Here is a 19,675-nt window from a genome sequence, read left to right on the forward strand (position 1 = left end):
GGTGGTGCTCGGATGGAAACAGGAAACTTGCTGCAATGCAGGAAAACCTCGAACTGATCAGAACAATACCCATCAAAGACCGCTCAACTTTGGAGGGTCCATGGCAGTGTCTTTCATTTTATTTTTATTCTAATGATATAATACTACACTTATTTTGAAAATGTTTCAACTTAAAATAAAACAAACAAACAAACGAAAGAATTATACTTTTATGCATGGACTATCACAACAATACTTGGAACAATGTTTTATAACCGTTTAATCCTGGAACGGATCATTCAACGTCTGATTTTCCACAAGATGGTTTTCTGTTATACTGTAATCACCTGAAAGTTTTTAGACTTATGGCATGTTAGAATGTCACAACTTTACACATAAGGTTTTGTCAAGCGTTTGACCTTAAAATTGAGTTTTGGCACAACTGTTTAACTTTGTTAGTTTTCTCACAAAGTAGTATTTTGGAATGAAGCAGTATTCCTTAAAACAGGGTTTTAAAATGACTTGGACCAATTATTTTAGTTAAACTTTAGAGGTTTTGTAAGCGGGTCAACAAAATATTGCAAAAATGTCTTCCTAAAATTCACTGACAACGCTTGTGGGATCAAATGGACTCCTTAAAATAGATTGTTTTCTTATCAGATCGTACTTAATCAAGTGTCCCTTTGACTTGGATGCCACGTGGTAGAATAATGAAGTAAACATCATGTGTGACTGTTAAACAAATGAAAATGATGCAACCCGAGTTGTAAACAAGGTCTCGCTAATAAAAGAGCCCATCCTGACAAAGTCAACAGACAGCTGGGTGGAGGTGGAGGGAGCGTCGGATTGGGGGTGGGCGTGGAGGGGTTGTGGCGGTCCAAGTGTGCCGAACTACTCAGCAACAGCCACCCGAGCCGTGACGCGTTGCCGGTGCTGTAAGCCGGTCCTGGAGACAAGTGTTTGAGCTCGCGATTCGCTGCTCGCCGCTGTTGCTATGAGGGGGCCGTGCGCGCGCGCCGCCGTCGCCGCCACGTGAACGCGCACGGCTTTAGATTTGCCTGGCGCGCACTGGGTTATAGGGTGTGAACGTCTTGTTTACGTGACGCTTTGTTACCAAAACTGTCCTAGAACTTAGTAGATAAACTCCTTGACACGCGTGTATGATGCAACGTGACTATTATCCTTGGACGTTATTTATCCCCCTATTTAAAATACCTACGCAACCAAAGAGTTGTGTAGATAATCACATAACTACGATTGTTAAGACAACCTACGGCCTGAGGACCACCACATAATTCACTCCTATTCCAAACTAAGTACATAGTTATAAAAGCATTTACCCCACAAGTGCTACAGAACAATAAACATTTGTCAGATTGTTGTACGATTATATATATATATACACACACATATACATACACGCACACATATATATATATATATACACACATACTTTACAGCTCTGGGACAATGGAGAATGAAGTAAAGAAGAAAGTAAGGAAAGACCAGGGAAGGAAAGACCAGAAGGGTGAAAAGAAAGATGGAGGGAATTAATGAAAAGAAGGAAATAAAGGTAGGATAACGGACAAAAGGTGCAAAGAGAGGATGAGAGGGAGAAAGGAGAAAAATAATGAAGGATGAAAGAAAGGAAGGGTACAGCCCCCAAGCAGCTGCCTTCATCTTAAAAGAGGGGAAGAAATAAAAGCAACAGAATGCAGGAAAAGAAAGCAACAAGGTAGGGAAGAATTATGAGAAAGGGTGATTCTTTTTTTTTTACAAATTTAGTCAAACGAGTACTATGGGGTTACACTGAATTATCTTCATAAGTGATTTCATCTTTCATTTTAGATTAAATGTCTGTGTTTGCACATAATTTATGTGTGTGCGCGTGTGAATAATTATAAAATGAGATTATCATTCAGTCTCCCTTTAAGCAGACATAATGCATGCTATCTTGGGTTTAAGATTGGTGATTGCTTGGCCAGTCTTCCTCTTATTGCCCGATTATCTGCTTTTTCTTGAGTAGGCAGTGATTTAGGAGTCTGTCTGGCTTTTTTTTTATTATTATTCAAGAAATTTATTGCAAATCATTAAAAAAAGTATAAACTGAATACAATAACTGAAACGCCAGTTGAATATCCACGAAACTAATATATCATCACAGCGAGTACGAGTTTCGTCGTTCTGAGTTGAAAAAGGCGCGTGGCCGCTTGTTTTGAGACCATTCCGGAAGTTATCCGAAGCGCGCGTTCCCGCGACGTGACGAAGATTTAAAGCTCCAAACGTGTGTTGTTTACACGTCCATCATCTGAGACAATACAAACGCCGAATGGTCCACTCGATCCAAGCCACTCGTGTTTACTAGTACCATTTTTTTCGTATGTGACGTAGAAAATCAAAAGATGAGTGGGCGTGGAACGTCACGGCTTTAAATATCAAACGACAATTCTTCGACATTGGCTCGCCGTGCATATATGTATATTTTTAGATGTATTTTTTGTTCGAGGCAACGCTATTTAATAAAACATGTTCGGATTCCGCCGGTGTTATCCCCAGCTAGAAACTGGTTGCCAAGCATTGCATCATTCCTTTCATGTGACTCCCTTACGCCCCAAATTCGTCCTGGCCGTCTTATGACTGCATCACAACTGCGCCTCGTACAAACTATACAGACAATGGGGAGCGCACTCAACCTTGCTTGCCAAACCAGAGCCGACCTTCCTGCTCGAATCTCTGCCACCCTCATTGGATGTCGTCAAGGAAAACGGATTACTTGCGTGCTTCTACTTGGCCCGTTTGTACGCCACACATTAACGTCACACGGTAGGCCCGCGTCGCCTGACATAGTTCGGTTGGCCTCGCTCCTTATAAACGCTGCCGGGAATTTCCGTTTAAGCACATTCGGCTGTCAAGTGTTGAACAATGGTTAACATGAGCCATCATCCATTCTCACTAAAACATCTACATTCGAACCAGCGACAGTCGAGACGGCGAACAAATAAAAGGAAAAGGGTAAGTGACAACTTTTGACGTTTAGTTGTTTTTTTAAGGTTTTTTCCCAAGTCTTGGCGACGTACCAAATTTAACGGGGAAAACTTTTTTGGCCGGTTAAAAAAATGATATATTTTTAGAATGACATTTATTGCAATCGTCACTATATACATTATACAAGACTGCCATTTTTTTAGGAGGTGTCGCAGACTCGCCAAGTTTGAACTTTGACGTGCGATCGCATGAGTCACTTGAAGAGACAATTAATTATACTTATGCATGTCATTCATACTTGAGAAATGTTGTGACAATTGCAAAGTATATTTCATCTGATTGATTTCAAAGCAAACGCAATTAACAAACAACTTTGAAACTTAGTAAAATTAAGTATTTCAATATACCAAAATTAAATATTTCAATGTTGTCGCCTAACTCACTAAAATTAAACTTTTCGACTTTGCCGATTTTTTTTCCGACTTGGCGTTTTCTTTAGTTTTGCCCATTGAACCACTGTTTTTTTTCTTTTCTTTCCATGACGTAATTGTCTTGGCTCGTAAAGCGGTCAATTTAACAGAACTTGACAAAAATGAAAAACCTTTATGACATTTGTAACACAACTAAAGAATGTAACAATTGAAAGTCACTAAAATGACATGCCGCCCTGTGGGAGGACACGTGAATTTGGTATCATTTTTTGGCAGCGTCAAAATGGAACGTCATCTAAAGTAAAATCATTTCTTTGAAACATATCACCAAAAAAATCTAATTATATCGGTTTTATTGGTGGGTTTTTCTTCGGTTGTGGTTTTAACTCACGTTAAAGGCGAGCGAGAGAAACGACTGTCACGGCTGTGAGGTTGAAATCAAAGTCTCATCACCGTTGTTCTCATCTTGTTTATCGATTATGAAGCGTGTTGTTTCGCGCTTTGGAGCGCAGGGGGCGCAGTGGAGAGCCGCTCGGTCTTTGTTTAGCGTTCAGGTTAAGAACAAGACCTCAAAGGCAAGACGCCTTTGATTACGTAAAGTTGTCTTTTTTTTCTTGCCAGTTATTAAAGCAAACTTTAACCCCTTTTTTCTTCCAGATTTGTAGGGGAAAAATATCTCAAACCGATTTGCAGACTTGATTAAGGGAGTCCTTCTAAAGGTAAATTTATGCTTCTCTAATGAAGTTGACAATTGTTTTCCCATTTAATTTAGACATACAGTGTACATTTTGAAGTTCATATACGCTTTAATTCTCAATTTGACGGTGATGTGTGTATGTAGTTTATACGTTTGCCTTTTAACTATTCATTAATGTAGCTTTAATGTTCAATATCATTTTACATGAATGCTTGTCAAGTTTTTAACATTTTGAATTTTTAACAAATGTTTGTTGATTTTTGTTTTTGCTGGTTCTAATAAGTGTAGCTTTTAAGTTTCAAATTACCCGTAATTGACCTAACTTTGCGCTGGTGTATTTTTTCATATTTTGTAATTTTAAACTCAAGATTTATCTTAGAAGTCTTTCTGCCTCTTTAAAATAAAAAAATGTAGTTCAATTTACTTTGAATTCGTATTTCTTTACAAGCATTTTCATCTTGTCACAACTACGTATCGCCTCAATTTTCAATTAAATTCACTTTTGAATTCACACACTCAAATTATTCCCACTTGAATTCCAAAAGTAGCAAACTTGGCCATTTCACCATTGTGCTTTCTTTCTCTCGTGCCGTCAGGTCCCATTTGAAGCGTGTGACCGAGTGTGGAGTGCGTTGCGAGTTGACTGGCAAGATGACTGCCGAGTGGCTGCATCTGCCCCCGCCGTACCCCCCCGGTGTGGGGCCGCTGTGTGGCGCAGAGTTGGAGGCGTGGTATGAGGACCTGCAAGACATCCTGGGCTCGGACGCGGGAGGGGCAAAGCTGGCGCGCGCCCCCTCGTACAGCGAGGTCAGTAGCTGAAACCGTAGGGACCTGGATGGTCACACACAATGAACTGAATATCTGCGTGTTACTTGTGGAACAATGGTGACCAAGATTTTCAAAATACAAATAGGCATCAAATACAAGGATAGGCGGCGGCGGAGGGTGGCCACTGAGAAAATAATCCATCTATTTTTTTATTTTTTTTATTGCGTCTGCAGGGTTAGGTTGTGAGGGCAGCTGCTTTAAAATTGAATTTATGAAACATACTTAAACATTTGTGTAATAATGATAATTGCCTGTTTTTTAAGAAAATACATTCAACAAACGAGACTCAGTTCAATCTTTGCGGATGGCTGAGAATCTACACAAAGAAAACCCACAAATTTAAGCCAAGATGTAGGTTTTTTTTTTTTTATTATTCCAACACAAAGTTAAGAATAAAATTAAGTCTCTAGCCTAACAATACTAAATGTGTCCTATGTTAAAATGCTAAACACTTACAAAAAAGGGGGAGCGCAAATCTCCATTTGGTGACAATGGTGACAAAGCCGTTATTTGTGACATAAAACAAATGTGTTATACCATGAAAGACAAAAAGATTTTGTAAAATATAAATTTAAATAAAAGCTGTATTTTAAGCGTAAAATATTTAAAAAAATATATTTTTTAACATCTTAATATCCAAAGTGTCATGTTTATTAACATTGATCTGTTAACAAATAGAGTAAATGTTAAACAATTGTGGGCTATCTTTGAATGTGGAATTAGAATATGTGGCAGGCCAATAAAAATCACGCAGTGGGATGTCAAATGCCCTCCAGGGCCGTTGTTTGGACAAAGATGGAGTAGAATGACGTCAAATTTTATGCTTTGTACTTACAGAAGGAGCCGGAGTTCCTGGATGTTCTGGAGAGTTGCTCCCTGACGTGGCTGACGGACGGAGGTCAGACTTGGGGAGAGGGTGTCCAGAGGGCGACTGAGCAGATCCACAACGCCCAGCCTCTGCATCACACTTCATCTTCCTCCTCGTCCTGCTTGACTCCGACAGAAGAGCGGAAAACAGAGGCGAGAAGCGGCGACGGTGACCTGCTGCCCCCCGAGTTCTTTGAGTTCCTGAGTGAAGGAGGAATGCTGGATTCGAGCGGTGGTTATTACCACCATCATCACCACCACCATCCCCATCACCACCAGCAGCAGCAGCAGCAGCAGCAGCAGCAGGTTAACAGCGTCCATCCAGCATCTCCATCAGCCAGCGAGGAAGAGTTGCCCTGCGTCCCTGATTCGCCATCCTACTCCTCGTCCTCCGCCTCGCAGTCGCCTTCTCAGCACTGCTCTTCCCCGTCGTCACCCGTCTCATCCCCATCCATCTACTCGCCTTCGCGCCTGGGCAAGCGGCAGAGGGGCGAGGGGCCTGACGGCGCCGCCTCGTCCCCCAGCGCCTCTTCCCAGTCTCAGCAACGCCCGTCAACGTCGTACTTGTCTGCCAAAAAGAGTCGCAAGGAGAGGGAGCAAGAGAACGAAAGGAAAGTGCAGGAGCTGACGGAGCAGAACGAGCGCTTGAAAACGGAGATCGAAAGGCTGGGCGAGGAGGTGCAGCGCACACGGCGAGCCCTCATCGAGAGACTTGTCAACACCAGGAAATGATCTTGTAGACAGAAGTGAAGAAGAAAAGGTCTGGGTGTGCATGCTCTTTAGGCCAGAAGGTATGAAAACCAAAGAGATTTTTAAGATGTTTGGAAAAGATGATGAAAGTCAAGGCAGAGTGAAAGAAAAAGATGCGACATGACTGCGGCAAACTGGAAAGACAAAGAATGTGAAACGCAAAAGAACAGCAAGCTCTTAATTGCATATCAGAGATCGCAAGGTATGTAACAACCTTTAGGAAGAGTTTGATTTGTATGTTGGATAGAAAGGAATTCAGTTGAGGGTATTCCGTTGTTGTCCCTTCCTGCCATTTTGCAATAAATTGTAACTCATTAAAAGGGCTGCAATATGGCTAGCAGAGATTATTTGCCCCCATTTGTAGAGATAGAGGAGCTCAGGAATGTTTTGAATATGTCCCCTCGCTTTAAGAATCGAACCATTTATTTTCATTTTTTTGCTTTTTCTATAAGCAGTCGCTTGTCTGTATGTGTATTTAAAATACAGAAAGTTGCAAACTTGCGCCCAGCTAAACTTTCTACAGGTGACTTATTTGTGGTATTTCCACATGCTATTTTCATATTGCGCTAAAAACGTTTACTGTACAAATGTGTACAGTTCCTTTCTACTTTCTTATTCAGAATGTCACCTAAATTGTTTATTCTACATGGATAATGCATGTTTTTTTTTCCGTACGTTAGTATTTCTAATGCATCACTGTAATCCCAAATTTGCAATAAAAGAAAATTCATTTTCTTAATACATGGTTTTATTATGTGCACATGAGTGACAGGAAGTTAAGTAGCGTCCACATATTTTCAGCTGTTAATAATTTTTTTTTTTTTAAACGATGTATAAAAACACTAAAGCGCGCATCTTGCGAGTCGAACGTGGTACTCTCAATGTATCGTAGTGAGAGTATCAAATAAGTTTCCCTTAGTGTAGGGATTTTTCCCAAATCCCTCCATTCTGTAACAGAATTCATTTAGCTCCCTTTGTGTGTTTTCATTTCCCCACCGGCCTCGCTAGCATTTCATTAGCCCTCGGTGCCAACAACGCATTGTCTCAGATCCCGTCACGGCTATGCCTTTGGCTAACATCCTCATCTCGCCATGTACATCTTGTTCCCCATCTCCTGCTATCGTACTTCCGATCATCCCCCCCCCCTTTTACTGCTAACCACCTCCACTGGTTGTGATTTTTTTTTTTTACTTGCACGTCTCACTTTTTCTTGCCCTTGACAGGTGTGGGTTCAGGGCTCTTGCCCTCTGCCAGAGTCAATTGTTTCTTCAGCTCCAACAGTTTGGACACCTCAGATGTAATCGCCGCTTTGTCGGCCTTCTGAACTTTCAGGGCTCGCACCTTTTCTCCCTGACAAAGAAAAAGACAACACAGCTAAATTAAAAATAAATAAATAATAAAAATAAAAAAATTGCAAAGACCAAACATTTAACTTCCTAGTTGTTTGCATATATCACATGCAAACTTCGATTTCCATCTCTCCATTAACATTACCTACCGTGTACGAAGCAAAACCAAATATTTGTCCATCCAACTATCCATCTGTTATTTGAACTATAAATACAATTTAAATAGATCATTATGAAACACAAGCACCGAGAGGCATTCATTTACAAGATATTAATAAATATATGTAGTCTATTAAAAACAACTGGATATCACTTTGATTTGCTATGAGTAGGATTTGATAGTTATATATATATATATCAATCTCATTTTTTTTTTTTAAAACTAACAAGGGCCCACCCATTCTTACAGTAAATCTACTCATTCATAATTATGTTGAGCTCAGCCGATGCTTTGGCATATACATTATACAAAGTTACACCCCAAAGAATTCACCCTGAACGGGACCGAGGGATAGGAAGGAGAAGACAGTTCTCCATTATTCAAAATAATTTCTTAAATTCACTAATCTTGTATCAATGTCTGTAAACACCCAAATCAAAATAACAGTGTATGAGTACTCAGAGAGTTAATACATTTATGGGGAACACCCTATTTTAGTACATTTGAGTCCATTTCTAATTTTATCCTGACCTAGAAAAGGTGGGCAACCATGGTGTGTAGGATTTGGTATTAATAAATGTATCAGCAGGGCTACCTGCTCAGCCACAGCCTGCGTCAGCTGCCGGGCTTTCTCCGGGTCGGCTCCAGCGTTCACGTCCATCGGAGGGGTGGGCAGGGTAGCGGCCGAATGAGGGCTGGCAGCATTTTGAGTCGGTGTCTGAGGGTGCAATCGGAACATACGGCGTGTTGTTTCAAAGAGACGACTGACTTAATTTCAGACAATAGCGCTTCTCAGTCAAAGTGTCTACGGGATTTCACAAGCGGCTGATGAATGAACAGACGTGGGGATGCACTGGACTCACGGTGATAAGGGAACGTTCAAATGATTTGCAAGTAATAGTCAAAGCATGCGGTAATCGGCAGTGACAGCACTCGTGTGGATGCTTCGCAAGCAAACACCAACGGTACCTTTTTCTTTGCCGGTTCATCTTCAGGCTAGATGAAGGCGGTTTAGACAAGGATTATTCTTTATCTATCCCATGAATTCATAAAATACAAAGCACCTATTGTCTATTTGCCATGTATCACTTTTGAAAAGAGATGCTGCAAGCAAGTATTCCGTCTGCCCGGCCCATTTGCACGGCTTAACATCATCACTTGCTATTTTCCACCTCAATAGAAGAGTCAACCTGCTTCTTGGTTATCACATACCTGTTGCCCACCAAATCTCTTCTTCAAAGCTTCAATCTGCTCCACCTCCAGTTTCTGGAACAACGGGCTCACCTGAAAGGGAGAAAGAAAGAGTAATTTAAAACGGAGAATCACCCTGAGATGTAAAATGAAGCCCTATTAAAAAAAAATCATCAATAAAGGTTGTACAACTCTGAATTCAACTAAAACCAGTTAAAGCTGTCATGTCCATAAGAAGAGGATGCACAAAAAAATTTCAAAGACATGCTCAAATGTGAACAGGAGTCAGACATTTTGGTTTGAAGTAGCCGTTTCGAGCAAACGCCAGGACTTGTACTTTCATGAACGCCTCCAAGGAAAGTTCCCCAATCGGGAGCAGGTATCCTTGACAGATTGCCAACATTGAATCGCCAAACTGTCTTGCCTACAACATCAAAAGTGGGCGGGGCATGGTGTTGAAGCATTTTGAGAGTGTGTGAGCAGCTTGTAACTAATTATTTATTTAGATATTCCTGGATATTTTATTTTATATCTTTAGACTAGTGTGGGCACATACAGTATATTATAGTCAGTATAAAAGTGTACTGCGCACTTGTACTCACAGTGCCAATGCGGTGGCCGGCATCAAGGACGCGTGTGAAGGCGCCTGTGCCACGCAACATGGCACTGACGCAAGAGTCCGGTGCATTGAGTTGATCCCTGATGGTTTGGCTAACCGCTGGCATGTAGGGCAGCAGCATGACGGACAGCAAGCAGGCGACGTTGATGGACACGCCAGTGACGGTGCCTGCACGCTGCCTGAGGGGGAACGATAGTTTCTTATTACCAGGCGCCCAAAATTGAATTTCACAATCCCAGGATGATATTAGAATGTGACTGAATGAGTGTGTATGCAAAAAAAGGTGAGTGATGGTCAATTTCTGTATCTTGATTCAAAGCAAGGAGTCTCAAATGCACTGTATATGCAAATTTGTCCAACCCTGCATGACATTACAGACACAGTTTGGCTCAAGTTGGCCATCAAAATCTCACCATTCTGCATCTCCCCCCTTGATCTTCTTCCAGGGTTCATTAACTTGGATGTACTGGTTGCCATGGCGAGAGATGCTGAGGATGTGCTTCAGGGCATCACGGATTCTGGTGAAATATCCACACGCAAAAAAGGTTCTCCATCACACGTTCAAACATCGTAAAACTAAACATACTAGGAAAAGCAGACACTCGTGCCATATTGAATGTACAGAATATAATTCAAGTGGTCTTACTTGACTTTGTCCATGAGTTGTATATACTGCTGCAGCTCCCAGCCCACTAAAGCCAGGAGCTTCTTATCTTCCTGCAGCAGCTCCATCGCGGGCACACAGCCATCAAAGAACTTTGAAACAAACATGCCGGCTCTAGAGGATTGAGGGGAGGGGGTCGAAGGAGGGTGAAAAAGACAGAAAAGCAGAAAAAAAATAGAAAGGTGTCATCAAGAGAGTGAGAAACGCAGCTCAGAATCAGTGGGGAGAAAGTGCTACATAAGGGGGGGAAGCCTGCTAGCCGCCACGCTAATTGATGATAAATTATAGATTGTGTTGCTATGTGTAATGCACTCTGCTGATGTAAATGAACATAACAGCGCTCCCATTGAGCCTCTTCACTGCAAATAATCGAGCTGAGTTGAATGCGCGCGTCAGCGAGATGCTTGTGGTAAGGGGCTGACACATCTGACGCAACACACCCATCTTGTATTTGACTAAATTTCGCTCAAACAAAATCAAGTCAAGACTGTCATATGCGCAATGTTAGTTTGATGTGAACTTTACCTGACCCGTACTTTTGCTGGCAAGGTGGACCATACTGACACTAATTAATTAGAGATTTGAGGTCTGGTTTTCATGCCACTGTCTACCTCCAAGCACCTCCGGCTGGATGCAGTTTAAGATCTTTTAAAAGCAATTAGGCATCAACCGTTGCTGCCCGAGAACAATTTTTGAAGATCAAGGTGCTTTGAAAAAAATTTTCAGAAGGAAACATCTTTGATGTGGGATTTAACCCCAATCTTCTTTTTTTTTTTAAGTCATTAAGAGGCGGTCTAATTGGGCACGATATTACACCATCCCTAACATATTTACAAAACGCGGGGAAAATCTGTTGAAATTGTTACATCTCCAACAATCTGAGATCCTAATTGGACTAGATGAGTGACGTAAATTCCTCTCCTTTTGATTTCATGATGACTGAAAGAAACAGGAAAGTATTTTCCCCAAAAGTTACATAAGCTCGCCCTGACGCTGGATAACTCAAATGCTCCGGTTTCATATTTTGTGTACTTTTATATTTTCCTCATTTATAAATGACATATCCCATCAGTCCATTTTAAATCAAATTTGGACCTTGTATGCAAAAGTTTGCCCAGCCCTGCAATGTCCTATCTTTTTCTCTGTCCCCTTTATCACTCAACTTCAACCTAATCGGTGGAGGGAGACTGCCGCTCCCACACTGAGCGTACAGTCTGTTTGAGCCTTCTTCCTTACAGTGGTGTTTTCCCAAACCTCTGACATCTAATGCTTACAATTGCAGTTTTTTGTTTTTGTTTTTTAAACCTGCTCATCATCATCACGTCGATGATGACGTCTCAATTCGGCCCTTCAGTGACCAACCTGTTAATGAAATTGCCCAAGTTGTTGAGCAGCTCCGAGTTGTTCTTCAGAGCCATGTCGGCCCAGGAGAAGGCCGAATCCTGTCCCTCGGGACGGACGTAGAGCAGGTAGAAGCGCCACACGTCGGACGGGATGCCCGTGTCCTTAGCCATGTCGCCAAAGACTCCCACGCCACGGCTCTTGGAGAATTTAGTGTCTTCATAATTCAGATATTCTGCACACAAGGCAGATTATTACATGCCCGATGTGATTGTAGGGATGAATAATTCATCACACTTTTAAATATTTATGATTCAAGTAATGAATGGTAGCAATTATAAATGTGTACCAGTCGCTATCAAGTGATTGACCAGTGTATAGTTGTCCTGAGCTCCTAGGAGGGAGCAGGGAAACACCACACTGTGGAACGGCACGTTGTCCTTGGCCATGAAGTTGTAGAGCTCCACCTGGCGGCAAACAAACATCACTGCAACATGAGGATGACATCATATTAGATCATGGTGAGCTCATCCTGTTCAAAGAGGACTTATCGGCTCTTCCCAGCCCCCCGCCCTAAACACACGCTGACACACACACTCTCACAGCTCAATCCTGGCGTTTTAGATGGCGAGAGATGATATGAGTTGATGTGAATGAAGACGTTGCCTCTGACAGCAAACGGCGGAGTTGTCTGATATTCATCCGTTAGAACTCGCGTCTTTTTAATGAGCAAGTAGAAGCTGGTTAACTTACAATTTCAGCGTGATATTTCCTGCATTTTATCTGTAGGATCTAAAGTCTTGTCTCCCATCGCAACATAATGAGAAGTTTATCATAGACTAGCTGAATCAAGAGAAACTCTAAAGTGTGTTAGACTGTGTTACCTGATTTGGATTCTTCCACCACTGTTCCCATTTGTCTGTGTAGTTAGCAGTGATAGAAACATAACCAATGGGGGCGTCGAACCACACGTAGAACACCTGAAGAAGTGGTAAGAGAGCCACGAGTGGCCGCAATTACAACTGTGTATGAAGACAGACTAACAATATCATCATGTTTGCACACGGGCTAAATTTACACTGCATGGTTAAACTGAGTCAGATTTTTTGCTCCCAAGTGGCTCAATTAGGATGTGCATCATGATGGAAGTGGAAAAAGGAACAAAACACATTGAACTGGATTGCAGTCAGGACGCTGCCAACTGTGGATACATATTTGCACTAAAATGGAATTGGCCACTTGGAGCTGCAGTTTTAAGTCCAGCCCTAGTCAGAAACAACGCTGACCTTTTCTTGAAAGTCTGGGTGAGGTACTGGTGTTCCCCATCGCAGGTCTCTGGTGATGCAACGAGGTTTGAGTCCATCCCTGAGCCAGGAGCGAGTGATCTGTTTGGCATTCGCTGTCCAGTCTCCGCTGCTGGTGGTCTTGTTCAGCCACTGCTCTAACTGAGGCTCTAACTGGGAACACAGACAAAAACACCTACAGATTTACAGTGCTCATACTGTGTCAATTAAAAACTTGACACAAAATTGAAGTCTGACTGTGTACCTTTGGCAGATCCAGGAAAAGATGTTTGGAGGAGCGGATGACCGGAGTCTGTCCGCAGACTTTACAGTGAGGTGCCTAAAGGGGACAGACAGATATAGCTTCATTCAATACATGGATCAATACTTTTCTATAAGGCTGGGGTCATCTGTAGATAAAGCAAATACAGTTTCGGGGAAGTAACAATAGCTTTAGTCGGAATACAGCAAGAGGTCAATCTTACTTCATAAGTAATCTCAAAGTTATTATCACAATTGAGGTCACCTTGAGTTCCACAGCATTGATGAGTCGCCCGCACTTGTCGCACTGGTCGCCCCGAGCATCCGGGTAGTTGCAGTGAGGGCATGTGCCTTCTACAAAGCGGTCGGCCAGGAAACGCTGGCATTTCTCGCAGCGTAGCTGCTCCACTGTGTCTTCAACCAGGAAGCCATTTTTGTGAAGTCTCCAAAAAATATTTTGGGCTATCCTAAGTAACAAAAAGTTGGAAAGATAGTTGAGAAGAAATTCCAACTAATGACAACGCGGACAGTGAATCCCTCCCGAGTAAGACGGCGGCTCACTATTGTGACAGACAGAAAACATTCAAGAAATATGGAAGGCTTTGCACTGGCGATCATTAAAATGTTATTGGTGCGGGAGGTGGTGGTGGTGGGGGTGGGGGCTTAAGCTTGTGGTTGGATCAAAATATGAAAGCTCTTTACATGAATCCACTTTGGTCTTTAAGTCTGTGGGCGGTTTTCTACTTCACATAGCGCCTGATGTCTTTTGTGGTTCTCTTGCAAATGGATACATCTGCTCTTGGTGGAAAAAAAAGGGTCTCGCTCGTTCACAATGTTGCTGTACAGAGCAAGTTTATCTGCCACCAGAGGAATTGCGGCAACATTTGAAGACAATGGAGAAAGAAAGAAAAAAAAAGTGCAGTAGCTTGTAGAAGTGGCAGACTGCATCATTGCTCTCAGTGATTCAGTTATTAAGTAGATTTTATGTTTTAGGAGGACTAGACGTTCGTTCAACATTATAATCTGATCGAGATTGCTGTAATAGTTTACATAATCGTGTACATGTTTGCCTTTTAATTTTTATAGGACCACTCTATAAACCCTGCTTGTAACTTACTCCGTCTGCTTCTCGGTGGTGGTCCTGCCGAAGAAGTCGAAATCAATCTGGAACCACTGGTAGATGCTGGCGTGTATGGTGTGGTATTTGTCGCAGATCTGCTGCGGCGTCAAGCCTTCCTCACGGGCTTTGTTTTCCGTGGCCGTGCCATATTCGTCTGTGCCACAAACGAACAACACGTTCCAGCCTCGCAGTCGGCCATACCTTGTAGAAGAAGGTAATTTGTCAAAACAATCATAAACCGAGGACACTTTCTCCCTCTCGGGCACCTGGAGAAGACGTCAGCACTGAGAACGCAGCCGATGATGTTGCCCAGGTGGGGTACGTTGTTGACATAGGGCAAGGCGCTGGTCAACAGGATGTTTCGTTTGCCATCCTGCGGCAGACTGAAGAAAAAAAGAGAATGTTAATTATATTAATCTAGGAGAATCGTGTAAGAAATATAATAACATACATCGGGTGGAGTCTTTTCGTGGCTGCAGTGGATGCATTTAAACCCTTGCCCCAGGTAACAGCAGCAGCTTCCATCTCTTCCTGTGACACCACACGTTCCTCATCCTAAACAAATACATTTGGAAAATACACCTTTTCAATTCCGACAGAGCCTCTACTCCGACTCTTTTAAGTTTGATACGTACCTCAGCAGGGCCGTTGTTGCATGGCTGTGTGCCGCCTCTGCACTGGCCGCTCTGCGGCGCAGGCTGCCTCTGCATGAAGCTCCTCATTGCCTGCAGGCCTTTCCCCTGCAGCACTTTGTGAGAGGCCGACACGCAACTCTGTGAGGCGGCCACACGGTCGAACCAAACCCTCACAGAATTGGGTTCACCTGGGAAAAGCAGGACGTGGGAAGATGAAACAGACTTGGAAAAAGAACAGACTTGTATATTTGAGTAAGGGAAAAGCATGGCTAACTAAAGTCAATGATTAAACTTTTAAGAGCCATCAATGGTGAAGTAACATCTAAATCAAACATTTTACAATCACTCTGAGGGCGATCATGAGCATGACCTAATTTGAAATACACACACTGAATTCTCACCTGAGGCGAGCGATGGTGCGGACAAAATCGGATGCAGCGCGGCACACACAACAAGATCAGCTAGGGAAAGGACATCCTGACACAAACCAAAATATATATATATATATATTATCTAACAGTTAGTATTGTACTGATACCTTTTTTTTTCTTTAAATAGTATATTTCAAAATAGAGGCAAATCTTTGATCTGAAAGAAGGTTTGGCTTGTTGTACCCCAGTTAAAAAAGGCGAGGTCCCCCTGGTTAAGCTTTGGTCCAAGTAGCTGAGGGGCCCTGCGAGGACTTGGGTGGCCTCTGATTCTTTGCCCTGAAGCACCGCCAGATGAAGGGCCTGAAGCAAGTCAGGCTGCAGAAAGCAGACAATAATTACAGCGGAGAAAAATCTCTCTCTTTGCTGGGTCTTAGAGCACAATTGAATGATTATTATTAAACAATTTAAAATGCCACTCCCAGCAACAGCACACTTTCTGGGGATTTAGTGCTTTGTAAAACAGCGTACCTGGAGCTCTGTGGCTTCCCATTCGAGCCATTGATCACAAAGCTCGCTGCACTCTTGTCCGCTCACTTCAAACATGTATCTAAGAAAATGACAGATACAAGCATGAAGAATGAATCTACTTTGCAGAGAGAACTGCACATGACTGACCGGCATATGGCATTGGGGCTGAAAAGGTGTTGTCCATTTGGAAGGAGCAGGGCTGGTAAACATGGACGACTCAGGAAGGGCACAGGTTTCTCTAAAAAAATAAATAAAATAATCAAAAGAAAAAAAGTGGAATTTCTTGAATTCAGCCAAGCTTAGATGCGATCCCCTTGTTTTTAATCGTATCAAACTAAAAGTATAATCAGATCTCCACTGACTTATTTTGCTGCGAGGTGCTAGCTTCTGATAACTGCCATCTATTAAATTGCTCGGTTAAGTTGTCAACACGATAAGGATTATTTGTTTGGTGACGCTTCTATGAACTGATGCCTCCACGAGTGGAAAGTGCTTACAACTTTACAGTTGTCTACGTATGTTCCTGGAAGTAGAAGACACCCTAGTAACACGACTCAGGCTTAGCCTCAAGTTATCATTGTAATGAAAGCTGGACAAGTTATTGGCTCAGCCGTTTATGGGGCAAGATGCAGTGTTGCTCATTTGCATAAAACTGGGCCATCGCTTTTAAACAGGGTAATTACAGCGCAACAAAAAACGGGGTGTGTAAAATTTTATACGATACTTTATTCTTCGAGAATATTGTCAACAGGATATCCGTTATGTAAACACCTGAGAGCTGTCTTAAATTAGAAAAACACTCCTGCTGTCTTCTTTAAATTGTTAAGAGAAACTGCACGTGCTTAATTTTCCATATAGCACGACAGTATGCAAGATGGTGGCAGCTTAATGATTCCTGGGATTTGGTTTTGTGAAGGAACAGCAAACATCTGGGACGAGCAGTCCTATCAGGGGTGTGGCGATGAATAATAATGCTGATATTTGTCTGACTCGTTTTTTCCCCCCACACGTAACATTTTGATATTTTGTTGTTTAAACACGTTTTTACATGACTAACTGACACAAGTCAAACCAGTTTATTCGCCAATTGGGTGCCTCTCCAATGTGATATGAAAAGTCAGATATACAGTTGAGGTTGTGTTCATGCCTGAAGATTTGCAAATAATTTGTTCTTTGGAATCACATGCCTTGGGGGAAAGGTTGTCAACATTTAGGTAAATCATTGCTTTTACAACGCATAAAGACTCGCACAAGACTCGGGTGAGTGCTTTCTATCGGGCTTCTTTCTTCTCATACTGTCCAATCTAATTTTGGGGGGCTGTGACTTCTTTCGTGGAGGTAAAACATTATAAAAAAAATAAATAAAAATAGCAAGCAAAGTAAAGATAAGAAAATAAAAAGCCAATCAAGTAACAAAATATTTGTAAATAGCACACAGTAAAATGCAAGCGAGAATACAGACGTCATAGACTTCTGTCTAATTGTCACATGATTGACATTGATTGACAAAAGCAACCAATGAAGGCAGCTGACAAGCTAGCTAACTTGGTTCTAAAACCCGCCACTTTCACGAAAAGACAACTCAAACAACAACAAAACACACACGAACTTTCTAAACGAGTATTTAAGTTAAGTCTGACATTTTTCTTGTGAATATAGCCGAATTTATGCTTTAAAGCTTCCCCTTACTTACCTTCGTGGTTGACAAACTGGACGTCACACTGCAGTCCAGCTACTTCTAAAGCAGCTAACACTTTTAGACAGTGTGGGTTACCTTCGCTAACAAACAGCTTCATTTGGCCGTTGAGTGAGGACTCGGTTCGGAGTAATGTCTACTCTAAAACACACTAAAGTGACTAATACTTTGCCGGTAAGTGCGGTCCACGCTCACACGCTGATGCAAGGAGATTGCGCGTCACCGACTAATGGTGAGTTGTAGTTTTTAGAATGGCTACGGCATAGTATCTCACACAAATACAAACTACATTTCCCAGAAATCATTGTAACGCCACGACATTCGCAAAGTTGGCTTGATTTATTCACTATGCAAGCATAGCGGGGCGGAAGCTCACTTCACATCACCGCCTGTCCGACGACTCTGATTGGATACATGCAAAATCATATCGCGTGTAGTTAGCCAATCCTCAAGCGAGAAACGCATGCAGAGCAAGCTATATATTTTTTTATCCGCTTAAAGTGCTCGCAGGAGGCAACATTCACTAAACCAGACAATTTAAGTGCTCTCACAGGCGACTGTCATTACTCTGCAAAAACAAAAAGTACCTGACGGAGTTGTCTATATTTGCCAAATGATATTTGGATTTGAATGCTGCAAGCAAACTAACCGAGAAGCAACTCTCCAATAAAAAAAATACATTACCACGCTGCAAGGTGAGTGCAGACGCCCTCTTACACATGCAAACATGACATTTGTGTTGTGAAATGTTGTGCATTTATTAGAAAATAAATTTCTATGCATTTATTAGTCCAGTAAACAAATTTTTTTTTCACTATTAAGCGAGTTTATGTAAATATGTGTTAGTATTATTTTTTAGGAAGATCTTTAGACCAGGTTCAATTTCTTAGCTGTTCTGCTATATTCATCATTTACCCACATAGTTGTCTCATTTGCAGGTGCAACACTATTTGAGTTCCATATAAATGAGACATGCTCAATGTTTTGACTTTTGTTGTGCAATTTCAACCTGCTCAAATTCCATGTACGTTTTTAAAGTTTATTTGAGCTCTTAAAACATTGATAAAATATCAATAATCAGTCAGAGTAACCACAGCTCAAAAAGGCTTTAGGCAACTGTTGCCACTATTGATCCACCACCGGGTCAGACATGCACAAGTGGCTAAATTATGTGCAAAACAATCAACATCATCAAAGCGATTTTCTCAAATACTTGAGCGTCCCACCACATCCTGTGGAAACACTTTGCACACTAACAATACTGTTTAAAGCAGAACTTGGCCATAATGTGACCCACAAGCGTGTTAGATCTGGCACACCAAGCAGTCATCTTAACTTCTCTTGCCTAAAATGGGTCACACTATGGAAAACATATGTTTCTATTCACGAAGTTCTGTTGCTTGAATGCCGACCACTCAATTATGAATTTTTTTTTTTTTTTAATTTTATACTTTAATGCAAAAATCCCCAAACTGCAGGTAACTAGTACTAACTAGATAATTAGTGGGGCTAATTTGGATAATAACGAACTATGCCCATGTTTCTCCACCAATGACTTGAGTTGGAGTTGGTGGTTATTTGAGTCTGACCATGTAATTTGCCAAGCTTTTTATCTTGGGTGCTCACCTGTGTTCCTAAACTTTGCTTCTGTTGGTAGAAGCAAGCAGTTGGCCACTACAAACACTTGCTGCCAGTAAAGTGGAAGAAGGAAATGATCAAAGTGGCGGTCAATCTCACAACAGCAGAGCTAGCCATTGGCATGAGTGGGCGGGTTCCATCACGGCAAGAAATATGTCATAAAAAGTTCGACATTTCATGGGGCACGTAGGTGAAAACATGCTGCAGAGATCTCGGAGTGCTTTTAAATTGTAAAAACAAAATAATAATAATTGTATGTCTCCTTTAAATGTCACCACATGA

At 41.8% G+C, this 19,675-nt stretch overlaps 2 protein-coding genes across 2 annotated transcripts; one reads left to right on the plus strand and one right to left on the minus strand.

The window, feature by feature from the left end:
• The first annotated feature begins 2,832 nt into the window (after positions 1 to 2,832).
• On the plus strand, positions 2,833 to 7,276 carry ddit3 (DNA-damage-inducible transcript 3). Its single transcript, XM_061290294.1, has 4 exons — positions 2,833 to 2,991; positions 4,053 to 4,114; positions 4,689 to 4,899; positions 5,758 to 7,276. Exons 3-4 carry the CDS (start codon positions 4,744 to 4,746, stop codon positions 6,517 to 6,519), a joined length of 918 nt encoding a protein of 305 aa, XP_061146278.1. The 5' UTR covers positions 2,833 to 2,991; positions 4,053 to 4,114; positions 4,689 to 4,743; the 3' UTR covers positions 6,520 to 7,276.
• On the minus strand, positions 7,268 to 17,998 carry mars1 (methionyl-tRNA synthetase 1). Its single transcript, XM_061290293.1, has 21 exons — positions 17,753 to 17,998; positions 16,207 to 16,297; positions 16,060 to 16,138; positions 15,775 to 15,906; positions 15,562 to 15,637; positions 15,161 to 15,348; positions 14,977 to 15,080; positions 14,792 to 14,908; positions 14,523 to 14,726; positions 13,671 to 13,872; positions 13,410 to 13,484; positions 13,148 to 13,318; positions 12,746 to 12,841; positions 12,211 to 12,328; positions 11,883 to 12,096; positions 10,503 to 10,634; positions 10,270 to 10,374; positions 9,840 to 10,035; positions 9,259 to 9,330; positions 8,642 to 8,764; positions 7,268 to 7,887 (listed from the first exon to the last, which is right to left on the minus strand). The coding sequence occupies exons 1-21, from the start codon at positions 17,853 to 17,855 to the stop codon at positions 7,738 to 7,740; spliced, it is 2,748 nt and encodes a 915-aa protein (XP_061146277.1). The 5' UTR covers positions 17,856 to 17,998; the 3' UTR covers positions 7,268 to 7,737.
• Positions 17,999 to 19,675: the final 1,677 nt, after the last annotated feature.

The sequence above is a fragment of the Syngnathus typhle genome, linkage group LG11, assembly GCF_033458585.1.
Source record: "Syngnathus typhle isolate RoL2023-S1 ecotype Sweden linkage group LG11, RoL_Styp_1.0, whole genome shotgun sequence".
NCBI classification, from domain to species: Eukaryota; Metazoa; Chordata; class Actinopteri; order Syngnathiformes; family Syngnathidae; genus Syngnathus; species Syngnathus typhle.